The sequence below is a fragment of the Lepisma saccharinum genome, chromosome 3 (assembly GCF_977018435.1).
Source record: "Lepisma saccharinum chromosome 3, izLepSacc3.1, whole genome shotgun sequence".
NCBI classification, from domain to species: domain Eukaryota; kingdom Metazoa; phylum Arthropoda; class Insecta; order Zygentoma; family Lepismatidae; genus Lepisma; species Lepisma saccharinum.
Genome location: NC_139231.1, coordinates 47,717,026 through 47,735,426, shown reverse-complemented (window position 1 = coordinate 47,735,426; position 18,401 = coordinate 47,717,026). Strand labels below are relative to the sequence as shown.

General features: G+C 37.7%; 1 protein-coding gene across 1 annotated transcript in view; it reads right to left on the bottom strand.

The window, feature by feature from the left end:
* Positions 1–18,401, bottom strand: part of LOC145985778 (lachesin-like) — a 423,684-nt gene that overhangs the window by 199,200 nt on the left and 206,083 nt on the right. The window contains exon 3 of the mRNA XM_083119859.1: positions 7,191–7,398. Within this exon, the coding sequence (XP_082975985.1) occupies positions 7,191–7,398 (208 nt within the window). The remainder of the gene's footprint in view (positions 1–7,190; positions 7,399–18,401) is intronic.

The window sequence follows — 18,401 nt, the reverse complement described above, 5'->3', positions numbered from 1 at the left end:
ATTTATTCATGATAAATTCAAACTGAGTGTGGATGAAATTGCAGCCATACAAATTCCCACGACGATTAAATGTGTATTTTTGAAATTAGTGCGTCCTGGAAAAAATGAGAAAAATATTAGAAGAAAATACTGGTGAAGTGAATTTTTATTATACTAGTGGAGCTGTGACACAAGCGAAACTGAGTGATGCGAATCGAATTGTGAAGCCGGTTCGAGTGTTTAATCTTCTTTGGAAGTGCCAGAACGACAAATTCGTGAAAAACTGAGTGAATATGGGACAATCGATGAATTGAAAGCAGAAACTTGGAGTGACAAATTTAGGTACAAAGTGCATAATGGGGTGCGTCAGGTTTTGATGGCAATTAAGAAGCCAATTCCCTCCTATGTGAAAATAGGCCAATATACGGCACATGTAGTATATAATGGTAAAATCCCGACTTATAAATGGTGTGGTAGTAGTGATCACATGCGGTTTAATTGTAACTTACGGAAACCAACAGTGTTCAAAGTCATGGGTCGTGCAGTTCGGTCCTATAGCGAAGCAATTGCACCGTCTACATCTACACACGAAGATATAAATGTGAGTCAAGAATCAGCACAACTGACGGTGATAGAAGGGCTTCAACAGGGAATACATATACAGGAAGAGAGAAATATTCACAAGAATGATCAACAAACTTTGACCAAGGAAGGAACTGAAGAAAATATGCAAGAGCAACCAAAATAACCTGTGTTAAATGTTCAACTTACGCGACAAAGTGAAGAAATGTCCCTGGATACTATGGAGCAGAAGAAGGGTGGACCACTAAGACGACAAGAAGACATAACTAAAGTGCAAGAGGAATCGAGTGATGAAGTGCTACAGAGCAAGAAGGAGAGGAAGCAGAATCAGACCAAGCAAAAGGACTTCCGACAAGAAGCTGAACAGGAAAAAGATTCGGAAACTGATAGTGAAAGTGGAAGTGTCCAAAGTAGTACGGGTCGTTCGGTTTCCGGCTCACAAAAACGACCAAAGAGTATAGACGGTGTTAAAGGCGGAGCTACTGCGGAGCATGCGCACTCGTCTGGTCCCCCTCGAACATCCGGTTATCATTACAGTGCTATGAACGTTAATATGAAAGGGCAAAGTGGAGTTTCTTTTACAAGGAAATAGGGTGTCAGCTGTGTAGCATATGGTTGTACAGTTCGATCGGGAACAAATTTATTGAGTTAAGTAACACTTCGTAGGTTTCCGAAGGACGTAGACGAAACCTGTTGATACAAGCAGGACGAAGAAAGGATTGGTACCCGGAAAGGATTTGTACGACTTGCATTTTGTTACAAACATGTTGATCGTTTGTATGCGTATTGTGTTGTGGTGAAAAGCACGCCTCTTAGTGAGGTTTCAAACCGGAGCGACACGCGACAGCAGTGGTTCGTACCGAGGTGACAAGCGACACAGGCCCATTTAGTCTATAAATAAGCATTTACCGTTCATGGGAGATCAAGTCTCAGGCGGCACAATACACACCATTGGAAATCTGAGCGACACGTGCAACTTGGCGTGTCGCTTCGGTTCGAAACAATTCATTGATCACTGAGGATTCACTTTTAAGTGGCACGGAGATTACACACCGAAGCGACAAGCAACAGCCCCTTTACTCTAAAGGAAACAATTCACCTTGCATACGAATACAACAGACCGAGGCGACACGATGCATGGTACTGAGAAAACAAGAGTCCACTTCAAGCGACACGTGCATTGCTTCGAAAGGAAGCTTTCAGACTGCAGCGATGCGTGTCTCTGGGAAAACAACTTTCAAAAATAAACAACACCTTCCGAATTAAAGAGAGACGACAAATTGCAGGTGTCGCTTGTCGCTCGGAATGGGCCGTTTTATCAATACCGTGCATTGTGTTGCCCAGGCCTGTTATTTTCGCAAGCGTGACTGGTGAATGGTTTGCTTTAGATCGAATGCTTCTGTATCGCTTGTCGCTTCAGTGTGAAAACTCACTTGTTGTTTGAAGTAAATTCGTGCAAGTGAAAGTGGCATGCCATATCATAGGTTTTTCCCTAAATCCCTCAAGCGAAAAGGCGACGTTGAAAGCACATATATTTGCTAGCATTTGTTATGTGTCATTTGATTACTTCTGCAGATTTGTTGGCAAAGATTTACTTAAGCATAATTTGTAATATAATAATATCACTAGTTTTATAGAATTATCTTTCCCTCACTTTTCCATTTACAAAATAAATGAATATATCTAAACTTTCGTATGTTTTGAGTTCGTGAGCGTGTACACGAGATACTTGTATGTAGTATGCTATACAATTAGCGGCCACAAAGACACGTCATATTTTAATAATCTGCTCTGCAGTATATCATCCGACGGATTCTAGACGTCCACCCCTTCATAGTAGAACTTTAACAAATACCTTTCTTGACTATCGTCGCACAACTGATGAAAACAAACGCCCATTTCTTACTTCGTATGCCGGTGAATCTGCACTGGCAACACCGGGGACTGGTCCAAACCAGAAGTTCCGGGGGGACCGGGCAAGACCTCGCCAATGTTTATGTTTACCTTTTTAACACGGTCTATAAGGAAAGCGTCAGGCAGCAATCGGACGAAAAGACGATCATTGCGACATGTAAAAACAAATGTACAAGACATGGTTATTGATCCAAGTCCGATAGGCCATGAAAGTTTGTGAATACTGGGTACAGGTAATCACTTTAAGATTAGAAAATAGTATTATTTGGAGTGAATATTTTTATATGGACTGTCAGTAAGTTAATGATATTGAATTGCGTGGTGGTAGTTATTTATGGATTAAGGTATACAAAGGGAAGGGGTATTTCCTCCCCCCTACTAAAATAATATTGTTAGTGTGTTTGTTAATTTTTGGTGTATAACATTAGGGGTATATAAAAATAGTGTAAGAACTATTACTCTTAGATGGGGCAAAGGTGGAAGTATAAGTATTGGGAATACCCAATCCCAAAAATTTTGTTCATAGTATTTATGATGACGACCCTTCGTTTTGCGACGATAAATATAAACAAAATGAAATCCCTTACAAAACAGGCGGCGTTAGAGGACTTTATTATACAAGCATCATTAGATATTGTATTTCTCCAAGAATGTGGACAAATGAATTTCAATTTTTCCCCAACGATAAGAGTTCATAATAATGCAAATTTCCAATCGACAGGAACAGCTTTGTTAACACGTAATACGGTTCCCCTCACAAATGTGGTATGTCATCCTAATAATAGAATCATATCAGCAAAAGTTGCAAATGTATGGATATATAACATATATGCTCCATCCGGGTCACAGTGTAGAAAACAAAGGGATGAGTTTTTTGAGCAGGAAGTTGCGGTTGAAATGCAGGGCAGGAGAGAACACATAATATGTGGGGGAGATTTCAATTGTGTATTGTATCCGCAGGATCAAAGACCTGGATTTAACACGTCGAATTCATTGCAAAAATTAGTAACTGGCTCTAACTTAACAGATGTCTGGAGTGACAAATGTTTTGGGCAGAGGTGTTTGACGTATATACGTGACAATTGTGCATCCCGATTGGATAGATTTTATGTAACACCCACATTACGTCAGTACGTAAAGTCCATCAGTATAACACCTACATGTTTTTCAGATCACAGTGCTGTCATTATGATGATAAATGTGGACATTCCAATAGTCCCTAGAGGGTTCGGTTGTTGGAAATTAAATGCTTCAATTCTTAATGAGAAAAAATTCCAACAAGCATTTAATGACCAATGGTCGAGATGGATAACACACCGTCTGAGGAGGATAGATATAATCCGCTGGTGGGAGGATATTCTCAAACCGGGTATAAAAAGATTTTGTATCAGTTACTGTAAGGAACGGTCGAGAGATTGGACAAATAAATATAATTTTTACTACAGGGTGTTGCGTGAACAAATTCAGCAAGCAACAGACGGGAAAAAAGTGCAAACTGAAGTCAAACGTATACAAGCTGTACTGTTAAAAATGACTGCAGAAAGGCGTCAAGGGGTCAAAATTCGTAGTAGACTTCCTCATTTTGACAACGATGAGGACGCCTCTATCAGCCATGTAATTCATGAAAGAAAAAATTCTAAAATACAATGTATTAGTGAAATATTTGATAATGGGGAACAAAGATCAATTCAGCCCCTGAAATACGTAATTGCATTTATAATTATTTTAAGCAACAATATTCCCAACCAGCGTCACATAATGAAGCTTTAATGGATGCATTGGCATCCGAATCAGAGGTTTTTTACAGATGAAGAAAGTGAAAACTTAAACAAAGAATATACAAGTGAGGAAGTGTTTCGAGCGGTTAAGGTAGGGCAATCATTTTCAGCTCCTGGTTGGGATGGGATACCCAATAAGTTTTATCAAACCTTTTGGAAATTGATGGGTCAAACAATAACGGATTGGATAAATGCAGTGTTTAGCAAGTATCAAATGGGTAAATCTTCCAATAAAGGTATTATAATTCTAATCCCAAAATGTCCAAAACCAAGCGAAGCTGGTCATTATAGACCCATCACCCTCCTTTGTACGGATTACAAAATATTGGCGCGATGTATGCTTGGCAGACTTATGCCTTATGTCGACAAATTAGTAGGAGAAGATCAATATGTTTTTGGTTTAAATAAGAAAATCACAAATGGTTTACAAACGATACGTGAAGTAATTACATGTTATAGACTACAGAACAAAAATTCTGAAAACGCTATATTAGCATTAGACTTTGAACGTGCTTTTGACTCGATAAATCATGAATGTCTATTTAACGTTTTTTAGGGATACGGTATACGTGGACATTTTCTTTCAGTATTTAAAAGTCTTTATAGTCATGCAACAGCAAAAATTCAAATAAATGGTTTTCTGACAAAAGAACTCTATATTTATAAAGGTGTAAGACAAGGAGATCCTTTGTCAATGTTAGCGTTTTGTATTGCACTGAGACACATTCTTTCTGAATTAGGCCGAAAAGTTCAAGGAATTAACATACACTCTACTACCATTAAGGTGTTAGCGTATGCTGACGATATTACTGTATTAATAAATGAACAGTCTGATATTGATGAAACATGTCAAGTATTACAGAAATTTGGAAAATGGTCGGGATTAAAAATAAAGCAAGAAAAATCGTCAATTTTGAATTTAAATTTGGTTCATTCTCACTCGCAGCGAGGTAATTTTAAGGTTGTACAAACGATACGTATACTAGGTATAATATATACGCACTCTATTCAAAGTATGATCCAATTAAATTATGATAGAGTATTAACTGGGGTTAAAGCTATATTACAAACACATAAATTTCGCAGCCTTAGTTTACAGTCAAGGGTGACCTTTGTACAGGTATATGCACTCTCAAAGGTATGGTACATGGCAAAAATCCTCCCACTACGGAAGTTAGATATAAATAAACTTAAGAGTGCAGTAAATTGGTTTATTTGGAATGGTCAGATATTGAGGGTGAAACATGTGTTACTTTGTTTGCCTTTTGCCGAGGGAGGAATGAATCTTGTGAATATAGAACTCAAATGCCAGGCCTTACGTATTCAAGCTGACACGCAGACATTGATTCAGCATCCACTCAGCCTCACAAGCAAAGTTTTGAGAAGCGCTTTGGACTATATTTCACTAGAGGCTCCTATTGATATTACTAGACTGGTAGACACTTTATGGTATTTTAAGGCAACAATAGTGGATATTAGTTATGCCCTATTACAATCTCCGATATTAACAATACCAGTGACATCGGAAATATATCGCAGACTATGCAAATTAGAACAACCAAAGTGTAAAATTATTGAGCAAACTCCCAGAATGAATTGGAGAGAAATATGGAATAATATTCAGGCCCACCATCTTACATCACGAATCCGATCAGCATGGTATATAATTGTCCATCAAAAATTAATCACTGGAGAGAGACTCTATGATCTTAAATTAATAAATACGCCAATGTGTGCTAGATGTAATGTATCTGATAGTTTAGTCCATAGACTGAGTGAATGCCAAATAATAGAAACATCATGGCTTTATATAAGGAAACTTGTGAGTACTATTTGTCGACCATCAGTGTATAACATCTCTGTAGATATTCTTTTATATCCAGCTTTTGCCTATTACCAAAAAACAAAACGTAAAAGTGTACAATGACTCTTAGGACACTATGACTATTTCCTATCGACATATCGGCAACCAGATTTTAATATACAATTTGTAAATTACCTCCATCAAGAATACCACAGGATACCTGACTGTAAAAGAAATAGATTGTATGCTAATTTTCTTACTGTAATGTCTACTTGCCCAATGAGTTGAAATGTAAATTGCAAATGTAATGTAATAAATTGCAAAATATAATATAAAAAAAAAGTGGTTAGCACATCGCGCTGCAACGCCAAGGGTCCCGGGTTCGAATCCCGCTCGGGCTTGGTTGTTTGTGAATGTCCATTCATCAATTTCATCATTTCATCACTCATCCCCATCTTCGCAAATTAGCCAAGAGGCACAAAACGCGAAGTAAAATAAACTAAATCAAATCAAATCAAAATCATCCTTCTCATCAGAACACCTGGACCCAGGAAATACAAATTTGATATTAAACCTAGTTCAGGGATCGGATATTTGACTCAGGAAAACAAATTTGATATTAAACCTAGTTCAGGGATCGGATATTTGACTCAGGAAATACAAATTTCATATTAAATCTAGTTCAGGGATCGGATATTTGAACCGTTAATTGAACCCCAAGTTGGTAGAGAAATACACTAGCTACATCACCACATGTCAACTAATAAAATATGGTTTTTGACTACGTAATATTTCACGTAAATGCATTTATTAAAGTCAATATACTTGTAAGGCTCGTATGAAAGCACGTGCGGTAAAATATTCTTTTCGTTTATTCGTTTCTATATTCTGTGGGACATGATTGTTTCTTTATATCGCAGAAATAAATATAACGAGATGTTTAGCAACCAGTCATTCCAAGCGGTAACTGTCCCAGCAGAACATCGATAGTTCAACTGCCACGGTAAGCTAGCACTGCGCATATTTGTGCGCAGCGAGCGCTCGTTCGGCTGGCAGGAGAAACAAAACACTTACACTACGCACACATTTATTACATGATCAAACGGCGCTTATCAATAACGAAGGCCACTTACCGTGAACGTCGACGCATCCTATCTGCTTCTTCATGATGCTTGTGTTGATTTGGCACATGTAGCAACCGCGGTCCGACTCCTTCACCTGCCGTATGTGAAGATTCCACGTCCTGTGGTTGTCGTGCGTCACACTCACTCGGGAATTCTGGGTAACCACTTTATTGTGAAGGGAGAGAATTGTTTGGTCTTCTGCTTTCAGCCATCCCACCTGAAAAGAGATCAGATGTCCCAATATATATTTATTGAATAATGTAAACAACAGAATACGTTAGACTTTTGTATTTCCTTATATCTAATTTTCATACACTCGTACGTTCCAATTTTCTCATTTATTCCCTAACGTTTATACTGAAGTAATGCCACTGCTATGTCCGCCGACGAGTGACGTACTGCTATGCGGGCTGCGTTCTAGGGGCACAATAACCTCTTCAAGGCATTCCGGTCAGATTAATGCATAGAACTGCAACGTTTCTGTCGGTTAGCACAAAATTACCCAATGCTGCTTTGATAGAGAATTTCTTTACACTTATACTCTGACCAGTAGTCTGTGGAGCAAGCGAACGAAAGCGAGTCTTCTGCGCAAGTAGTGACTCGAGAGGGCACGACCAATGTACACGTGGGGGAATAGAGATTGAATGTAGGTGGCAATACGACTGCAGCTACCAGCCATTAGCAGCAGCGCGCACTGTTCGCTCCGCCTACTCGCTTCTACCCTTCTCTACCGTTATGCGCGGCGTTGCTCCACAGACTTCTGGGACGTAGTATAGTTGCAATAGTGGATTCTCTTTGATTCTCGGTTCGTAAACAGGAAGCAAAGTTTTCAAGCAATAAGTCACGTTCTCCAGCAGTAAACAAGCCTTTGCAAACTCAAGCTAAATTTTGCAAACAGGAGGTCTGTAAATTCCAAGCAAATAAAAAAGGACAAGACATTATTTGAAAACTTAAAACAGCAAATATTAATGAATTTAAACACAAAAAAATGTAAACAGCAAGGGAGTTTTCCTTGCAAAGATTAAGCACAATTTTTTAATCACCTAGCAAATCATTGCAAAATTCAACCATAATTATGTTACTTGTGCAAAAAAAAAAAAAACTTTATCAGTGTTGTACATTCAGCGCCATGAGCCTCTGCGCGAATGTAAAGCGCCCCCCTTGGCGAGCAATTAACGAATTCGACAAATTACTTTGATCCAGCACTGTCCGCCGGCAGGACAAGATAGTGCGGTTAAGGGTCTATTAACTCGGTGGTTTGGGTCATGTTTGTATTCTCTTCCGATGTGAGTGAGGATTTTTGTTTTAGAGCAGTTTGAACGTTACTATCAGCATTGTGTATCTTCCTGGATCGAATTTACTCTCCGTATAAAAAATGTTATGATGCTGTGTCGGAGCTATCTATGTATACTCTCTTCCACGTAGAGCATCCTGGGCTGCATCTTGCAGACTAACGAGGCTCTGGCGCCTGGGCCTGCAACTAATCCTATGTAGGGTTTGGGTTGTCCCTATATATTTGTGATTGTCCCTTCATCCATTTTATCACCATTCATCCTCATATTCTTTATTAACCAAAACTGGCAGAAAAGCAAGTAAAATAAACTAAATCAATTTGTCCGAAAATAGGAAACTAAACTAGAATTATTTTCTAAAACTGTCAACCCAATAGAATGTTTCATCCTTGGTGGTTATGCAATCATATTTATTTGCCGCAGAGTCGATTGATTGATTTGGTGTTTGAAGTTCACTTTATGCACAGTAAGGCTAATCGGAACTGGACCTACAGTTTAAAGTGGGATCCGAACCACAATGTGCCGCAGAGTCGAGTAAAGGGACTCTATATTATCTCATTTTAAAGTTTTATTTCTATTTCAAATATGAACTATGATTCTTTTCTCACACAGGAAATAGGAGCGAATTAGTCTCATACAATAATCATCTGTATTTAATACATTCTATCGTTGCCCGGGTATTTATTTATACCAATCTTCTATTAGACAGGAAAATAATGAATTTTAACTATAGTGTAAAATGAACTTGTTGAACGGCATTGGGAGTGTCACTATTCATCTTAGCGACCCCGAAAGCTATGGATTCCACACTAATATCGGTCGTTTTCGAATATTTTCACATGTCACCCCTTCCTATCCTCATCCCTAGGGGTGCTAGGGGTGTCTTATCCCCACAGTATCTCTTTCCAGATTTTAAGTCATATGTGTACCAAGTTTGGTTGAAATTGCTCCAGGCGTTCGAGAGTTATGCCAGAACAAACATACATATATACACACACAAATCCATTTTTATATATATACATTTTCTAATACTTCTGCGTATACGTAAATTTTTGAAAAAAAAACACAACATTCAGTTATATTTACTTGAGAAATTCAGTTTGTCACTGAAAAAAGCAATTCAGTTCACATTTATCTGAAAAATACTCATTGCAGTTGTTTATGTGAAACATTCTGATATACAATTGTCTATCTGAAAAAAGTAAATTCCTTTACAGTGACATGTCTACCAAATGTAAATTCCTTTACAGATACAAGTTTGCAAAATGAATTATTTAAGTTTACTTATTTGAAAAAAATAATAATTCTGTTACTTCAAATATAAAAATATAGTACTTACAAACGACAAGTCTCAAAGGAACATACGTTTGATCCCTGCTTACCTCCGGCGTTCAAAACTATGAAAAAAAATGCTAAGTTTTTGGGCACATTGTTTATTTAGAGGTAGAGGTGTTCACAAACCACTGCAAAATCAGCTCCGGCAGTTTTGGAAACAAACCACCCCCGACAAAACTTTCCATCCACTCTAACGTTCTTTCACCACACCCTCATTCTTTTTACCAGCCATAGATGGACAAATCCCCCCATCATAGAATTGGAGAGACTAATTCCCCAATATTGAAATCTCCGTCAAAAGACAAGTTTTAATTTTGCATTTTTCCTTTCGGCATTTTTCTTTAATTTTCTCCCTCTTTGACAACGTCCTTTTTTCATGCTCTGTCTTTCAGCAACACGTATCCCCCCCCCTCTCTTAAATAGTTTCTTTTCAAGTTTTCCCCGGTCTATTTCTCTTTTCACCTTTCCCCCAAATATATGCAAAATCCCCATTCCTCATCCACGTCTTCTCTCCATTCTATTTCCTTTTGAATTTCAAAGCCCCCTCATGAAGGCGGCTTGGACAATCACAATTAATCAAAGGTGACATTCCCACAAAAGTTTCCCGAGGTAAAATGCGCAGGAAGGCTTTTAAAAATCGTCCGGCTGAGCTCAAAAGTCCATTCCAAATGTCTCTTCTTCCTTCCACCGAGAAAAGTTTTTTTTTCATCCCCTCTATCCGGGTTCCGAAGTTAGATTGGGGAGCACTTGTAAGAAAACCTTTGCACGTTCTTGCTAGGGTGTCTTCAGGCCATGAAAGGAATGTTGTTGCCGACTTTGGTCTTCCAGGAAAGGTAAAATCTTATTTTTTTAATTACCTTACCAGATTCTGTATCCAGTGGAAATAATTGTAGTTCGTAAGCTCTTGTAACTTACTTATTCAAAAATGTAACTTATGATTAGTTATTGAAAAGATAAGCCAGTTACGATTATTTATTTGTAAAAGGTATAGAGTTATGGTTACTTACTATGAAATAATTCAATTTATTTCGAAACAGGTAAAACTACTCGGTTACATTTAGTTTTAATGAAATCACAGCTCCCTCTAGCAATTACCTTCTTTTCGCAGATGACTGTAAAATTTTCAGGGAAATCTCCACTTCCGACGATACTCATCTTCTTCAGAATGACATAGCAACATTTACTTCCTGGTGCCTGACATGGGACCTTACATTATATCCTGACAAGTGTACTACTCTCACTATCTCACTCAAGAAGAATCTGTTAAAGTCATCTTACTCCATCTCTGGCAATAACATCAAAGCAGTATCCTCTCATAAGGACCTAGGCATTGTTTTCGACCAAAAGCTCACATTTGAGGAACATATTTTATGCACCACAAAAAAGGCCATGCAACTCTTAGGTTTACTCTACCGTTTCACTGAAATTAGTGACATCTCAGCCCTCACTTTGTACTTCAAATCATTCATCTCCCCAATAATAGAATACTGCTGTCCCGTCTGGTCCATGGCTTGTCCCACTCACCTCTCCAGAATCGATTCACTTCTTCCTAGCTATAGTCCGTCACAGGATTCCCTCATTACGTAATTTTTCATCTCCGCATCTCTTGTCTTTTCTAAACTTACAAACTGCTTATCAGCGACGTTTGCAGAATGATTTCAGTTACTTATACAAAATTGTGAATGGCAAAATCCGCTGCAACACACTCCTTGAGGAATTCCACTTTAGAGTACCTATGCGCACAACTCGCAATACAAGGTTATTTTATACAAAAAAACCTAGACTGGAAATTAAAAAAAGATCTCTCTTTTATAGACTTGCCACACAATACAATGATCTCCCCTCAAATATTGATATATTTTCCTCCGAGTTTGCCTTTCGGTCTTCTATCAGAAGAAATACTTGTAATTAATATCACATAGTGCCATCTCTTACTTATTTTTTTGTTCATTTGCTATTCACTTTTATGTTGTTTTGTTACTCTTAATTATTTATTTTTTATTTATTTATTTTATTTTATTTTTTTATCTTTATGCTTATTATAATTATTGCTTTCTCATTGTTGACAATTTCAGTGTACAATGGCCACCTGCGCTGTATCTGAAATTTTCTCAAATAAATAAATAAATAAATAATTCAGTTACATTGCATCTTTGAAGCAATATAGTAAAGTTACAGTTGCTTTTTTGAAAAGGGGTAATAAAGTTATAGTTGTCTCTTTGAAAAGAGTAAATAAAGTTACAGTTGCTTCTTTGAAAATGGGAAATACATTTACAGTTGCTTCTTTGAAAAGGGGTAATAAAGATCAAGTTGCTTTCTTTGAAAATAAAGTTACAGTTTCTTCTTTCAAAAGGGGTAGTAAAGTTACAGTTGCTTCCTTGAAAATGGTAATAAAGTTACAGTTACTTCTTTGAAACAAGTTAATAAAGTTAGAATAGCTTCTTTGAAAATGGGTAATAAAGTTACAGTTGCTTGTTTGAAAAGGGTAATAAAGTTACAGTTGCCTTTTGAAGAAGGGTTATAAAGTTACAGTTGTTTATTTTAAAGAGAGTAAAAAGTTACAGTTGCTTCTTTGTAAATAAAGAAGGCAGTATTGTTGTTTGTATTTGAATAGTAATTCTGTTAAAAGTGCTTATTTGAGAGAAAAATATTAGACACATCCGTATTATATTAAATAAGAGAAACTTCCCCACCGAATTCAGGCAACAAATTCCTTTATATTTTCAAATTCTAGTTGAATAGATAAGTCGCATGTCGGTCAATGATAATTTGCCAACTTGTTTATCGACGAATGTTATAAATGCCTAGAAAAGTATCGAAAGCAATTATTTCATAGCATACAACACACATAACTGTACCAAATTCTTGTTGCGAATGTCTTGAATCTTTGTTTAAAACTTCTTGGGCTTATTTTGTTGCATACTTGAAGCAGTTTTGTTCCAAATTCGAAGTTCATATTGTTACAAACGTGAACGTGCTGTAAATACGAAATATTCTTGTTGCAGAATTGTAGCATATTTTAGTTTCAAACTTGAGGCAACATTTCTGATCCCATTCGAACTTTTTTTTTCAATAAATCGTCATGCGGAAAATCCTCTTGCCACAATTAATGCTGCTTCCTCTATACTCGGTTCAAAATAACAGATTAAGTCCAAATCCTCCCCACCGCCGTCCCGGCTCCCAACAATCACGCAAGTGACAGCTTGACAGGCCATTGTTGTTGTCGCACTTGCTCGGCTCGAGCTCTGTGCCTAATTACTGGCGCGGTAGTGTCAACGCTGAAAGCGACGCGACGCGGTTTTTTCTCTCTCTCTCTTCTCGTCAGACTTCCTCAACGCAAATTCGAAAACGTCGTATTTCGAGACGAACGCAAACAGTTCGAATACACTTTCTACCTGGTAAATGTTACCGTTTTCTCCCCCACCTCCTCCGGAATATCCTGCCCTTATTTTCTGCTGACGGGCGAATTAAGATTGACCTGATTAGTGTCGGTTGCCATGGATACCAAGGGGGACTAATTAGCATCCGTGAAATATTTCTCTCTCTAACTGGGTCTCTCTTCCTTTTCACACTTGTTTCATGCGAGTTCTGGTCGGGTCTGGCGCCGGGTGTGTGTTTTGCAAGACCATATTGGGAAGTATTCTCGCTCGGATACGTGACAAACATCTCTCGAACGCAAAGTACTCCCCCGTATGCCCACGGGTGATATTTTACAAACCGAACGGATACCCCAAACAGAATTGCCGCAATATAAGAGCACACGCAATTTCTCCCTTTCGTTAATCACCTTTCGTATTATACTGAACGCAATTCCATCTGGCGGCTGGGAAACATCGAAGCAGCGATCACTTTAATTTTCTTCGACTGAGATCGGCCATCTTCGAGTCACAAGGTACCGACCGATGTTCGCGGGACGAAACAAATGAGCATTGGGTACAGCGCATGTTGCCAAATGTACTGTAGAGCGAGATAGAGTATTCCCGGACAACGGTATTGTCAGCGCCAGGAATCAGCGGGGGTTGATGGTACAACTGCACACGCGGTCCTGAACGATGAAGTTTCCGGAAGGACCACCCACAGGTCGGAATGCAGACGGGTACACAGTGATATAAAGACAACTGTCAAAAGCAGAAGTACTCTTGGCAACGTTGCTTCGGGAGAGGATGTAATCCCTTCAGCTTCGCTTCGCAACTGAGTTTGTTGACACCCATCCGACCACACGCCTCCGAAAGTGATTGGGAGAAAGAAATCGTCAGAAACAGCCATCAAGATCAACCGCCAGTTGAAGTTGCGATCAGTATAGACAAATTGACACCCACGATCACAAAATTTCAACATCAACTATTAACCATAATAATAACAACATTAACTGACAGAAATATTAGGATCAATTGAATTAATGAAAATGACAAACGACTATAACAGAAAATGAAGCTAGATTGTTGATATCAATTCTACGTTTTGCGAAAAGTATGCAAAATACAAACGGTTAGTTAACATTAGGTTTACACTACCGGTATACTCTATCCCAGGAGTCTATGGAACAAGCGAACAAAAACAAGTTCTCCACGCACCAGCGGCGGGTCGTGACTTTTGACAGATGCGTGCTACAGATAGATGTTGTTCCTTGCATTTACAATTACCACCCCTTACACACACACACACACACACACACTCACTTGGAAGCGCCAGCGTACGCAGGGTTTTCTCCAGAGGGGTCGGAAATTGTAAAGGTCTGTATCACATAGCTGCTTTCTACGTATGGCCGGAATAAACTATAAAATATCACCGATTTAAACCTTCATTTTAAAAGCTATTCAAAGACAACAATGATAATCGCAGATCATTTTAAGGGGTGCTTGCATTTAACACTGTTTTTTGTTTCCGAGTTCTTTGCTGCTTTTATCTGAAACTCAAAATTTGGAGATGGGATGTAGCCCCCATCAATTTCCTAGCACCAACCTCGCTACGCCACTGCTTGGAACAACAGAGCACAACTGATCCTTTACAATGACTGCTCCATATGCCACGCGCATGACCATGAACCGCGCGAAAAAAAAATCGTATCTGATTCTGTAAAGGTATCCGCAAACTTTATTCTTATACTGAGATGATAACACTTACCGTGCTGTGAATCTGTGTATCACGCTAGCAGACGGATTTCCCGAGCTGATTGGCTGAGACCCTACCTCCCCCGTAGAACCGAGCAGGGGTGCCCATCCCACCAAGGCCTATGACGCACTCCCCCCCCCCCCAAAAAAACCGGGTAGAACACCCCCTTTTATGCCGAATTATTTGCTTAAATTATTTTGTTCATACAAAATTTGCGGAACAGTGTAACACAGACATATTTAAGCAATATGTTTACTATGTAGACAATTACCTGTACAGTATATTGTATATTACTTGACTTGTACTTGACATTGGTTGAAATAACATTTTACACAAATGATAATAATTTCTGACGTTTTTGCAGCAAGCTTATTGGTATTGGATCCACTTTTAAAATATCGAACTCGCAGGATGGAATTAAGGTACACATTAACCACTCATCAGCCATACACGAACGTAGTCGCTTTTCAATGGCTCTAATTACACTCATTGTGCGTTCTGCAGAGAAATTTTTCAACTTATTTTATATAATACCTGCAAATTTGGAAAGGTTGAAAACTGGACAACAACACGGTATGGTTTAAGAAATCCATTCTTAACCCATTTCTGTAGATCCATAACTTATTCAGAACCATCATGTCGTGTGTACATGAATTTTCTAACTTTCTCAATCCCATCTCCCCCATTGCTATTAACCACAAGGTAAAAAAGCGACGTTAAATAACTCAATATTAATAATGTTTTCCATTGCAAAGCTTCAGAAACATTTTACAATCAAACCATGTGAACAGGAAGGATAGCATAAAAAAACTTATAAAATAATTACTTGTCATGTTTCTCGTGGCTCATCTCATTAGGTTGATTTTGTTAACCTTGTCCTGAACCTTAACCTGAAGCACATTCATCATTGGTGTAATTTTGCCAAGGACCAAATTCCAAATTTAAGTTCCACAGTTTTGTACTTTATGGGAAGATTAATTTTAGTTTTATATTCATTTTTAAGTTCATAGTGTTTTTTTCCACTTATCCTGGCGATGAATGTACACTTGTATTGTCTTGTAACACTCTTTGGAATGAATGTTCCCCTTTCAATTTACATAGTAAATAAAAGTAAGCTTTAGATAAAGAAAACTGACAGTATTATACAATTATCCAGACAGTCGTAGCACAGGAACACAACAAGCGAACAGTAAGCGGCGACTGGGTTCCAAAACATGGGGAGCAAAGTGCCCAAACTGGGGTGGGGCAGGACAGTTTACTTCCCTTAGTACATTAGGTTTAGCATAGTGCAGGGGCAAAAGTGGCAATAAGTGAGGGGGGGGGTATTCGCCCACGCTCTCTCCCCCCTCTCTTGCCACTGCAAGCGAAACAAATCGTGCCTGAAATCATCCAACACTATAATAAGACTGAAGTCTGCAGTGTCCGAAAAACACCAGGCATTGTTTACTACTGGCCGAGATGCCAACAATCAAAAGGTGCATAACATTCGAAACCTTTCATTGCAAGAAGCACAGTTCATTCATGTTTCCTAACATAAACGTACAAAACTTCCTCGGCTCACTGCCATTGATAATGTGCTGAACCTTATTTTTAACATTTTGTCTGCTTGAATATGCGAACAGCGCATCCACCCACCAGGGTGCGAAATCATTTAAGACTTGTGGGGACCGGACCCTGTGGCCGAGTGGTTAGCACATCGCGCTGCGACGCCAAGGGTCCCGGGTTCGAATCCCGCTCGGGCTTGGTTGTTTGGGAATGTCCTTTCATTAATTTCATCATTTCCATCACTCATCCCCATATTCGCAAATTAGCCAAGAGGCACAAAACGCGAAGTGAAATAAACTAAATCAATCAATCAATTAAGACTGGTGGGGGGAGAAAGATCTTAATATACAAAACCCATCCCCACAAAAATACATAGCAATTATACGATATATATATATATATATATATATATATATATATATATATATATATAGCCTATATTTATTTATAATGTTATTAAAAGTAAAAATACAATACTAAATTAAAAATATATTATTATTATTAATTACCCAAAAATCAAATATTATAAAGTAGCAAACTATGTTCTTTACTGACTGGTTAAAGATGATAATAAATTATGAAATAGTTGAAGTGGTTTTATTATGTGTAAGTTTTTATTAAGTTTTTGCTTTATGTTAATATAAATCAATTATATTTCATAGTTATTATTGTTTTGCATTCTTGATTTACTTTTATTGTGCGTATTGATGTAGATTTGTTAATGATCTCTTATGGAGAGAGAAAAAGCATTGAACACTCACAACTACACTAATTATGTATTATTCTTAGTACAGTATATTTGAAATTAAAGGTAATTGTTTATATTTTGTTTGTTGTAGCAAAAACTCTCCCCCTAAATTTTTTTGGGGGGGATTTTTGAGGCCAAGATTGTTGGTGGGGGAAATCCCCCCCGTCGCCACAGGAATTCGCACCCTGTCCTCCCTCTTCCAAACTGATTCTAAAGGCATAAACGGTGATGCTTCATTTCAACCCCATCGCCGCGATTAGCCACAGGTAGGTAGAGAAACTGTACATAATAACCATAACTAAAATTACAAAGCTCACTCTCAACTGAAGACAGGAAAAAGAAGAAGCGCGTTAGACTGTTATTTTAAGTAGCTTTATACAAATACGACGACATATCCCGTTAATATGATTGAGTGAGAAAGTTTTTTATTGTTTGAAGAGTCTGGTAATTATGATTGTTTTATACAGTCCACGTGTCTAAATTTCCTTCTATCCACAAATATTTTTCTCACAGTTGCACACACACATGCAATGCTGTAATAGGTATGACGTTTTTTAAGCACAATTTTTCAATTATAGGCTTCTGCCATCTTTTTTATAGTAGTTATGGTAATTTTTTCACCTCGTTCTTTATTGACATTTTTTTTCCAGAATCAATACAGGCTGACATAATTTTACCAAGTTTTATATTAACAAATTTTTGAATGTTTGTTTGACAATATTTTCTGATTTTATCTTAGTACTGAATAATTTGAAACAAAAATAGGTTTAAGAAAAATCGCTACTATGTTGGGATATGGTTTGCCATGGTGAACAATAGATGGCTCTGAATTCATGAGTAATTTTTCTATCATTTTTCTTTATTGTTTTTGAATGTTGTACTGTGATAGACATGAATTAATATCTTGATCTTTTTTACAGAATTTAGAATTTTCTCTGAAATTGAGAAGATAAACCACATGTAGGAAGATAACAAAGTTTAATTTATAATTGCCATAAACAAGAATGTATGTAATGGCCTTTTATTATTTGCATGATACTGATATGCATATAGTTTATATAAATGGTGCTGTGTAAAGAAGTGCATGAAATTAATATGTAGTGTTATGATTAAGGCTAGGATTTACATGAATTAGCATATTTTTTTTGGTATTTTTTTTGTTCCTTAAACATATAGAAATTCATATTA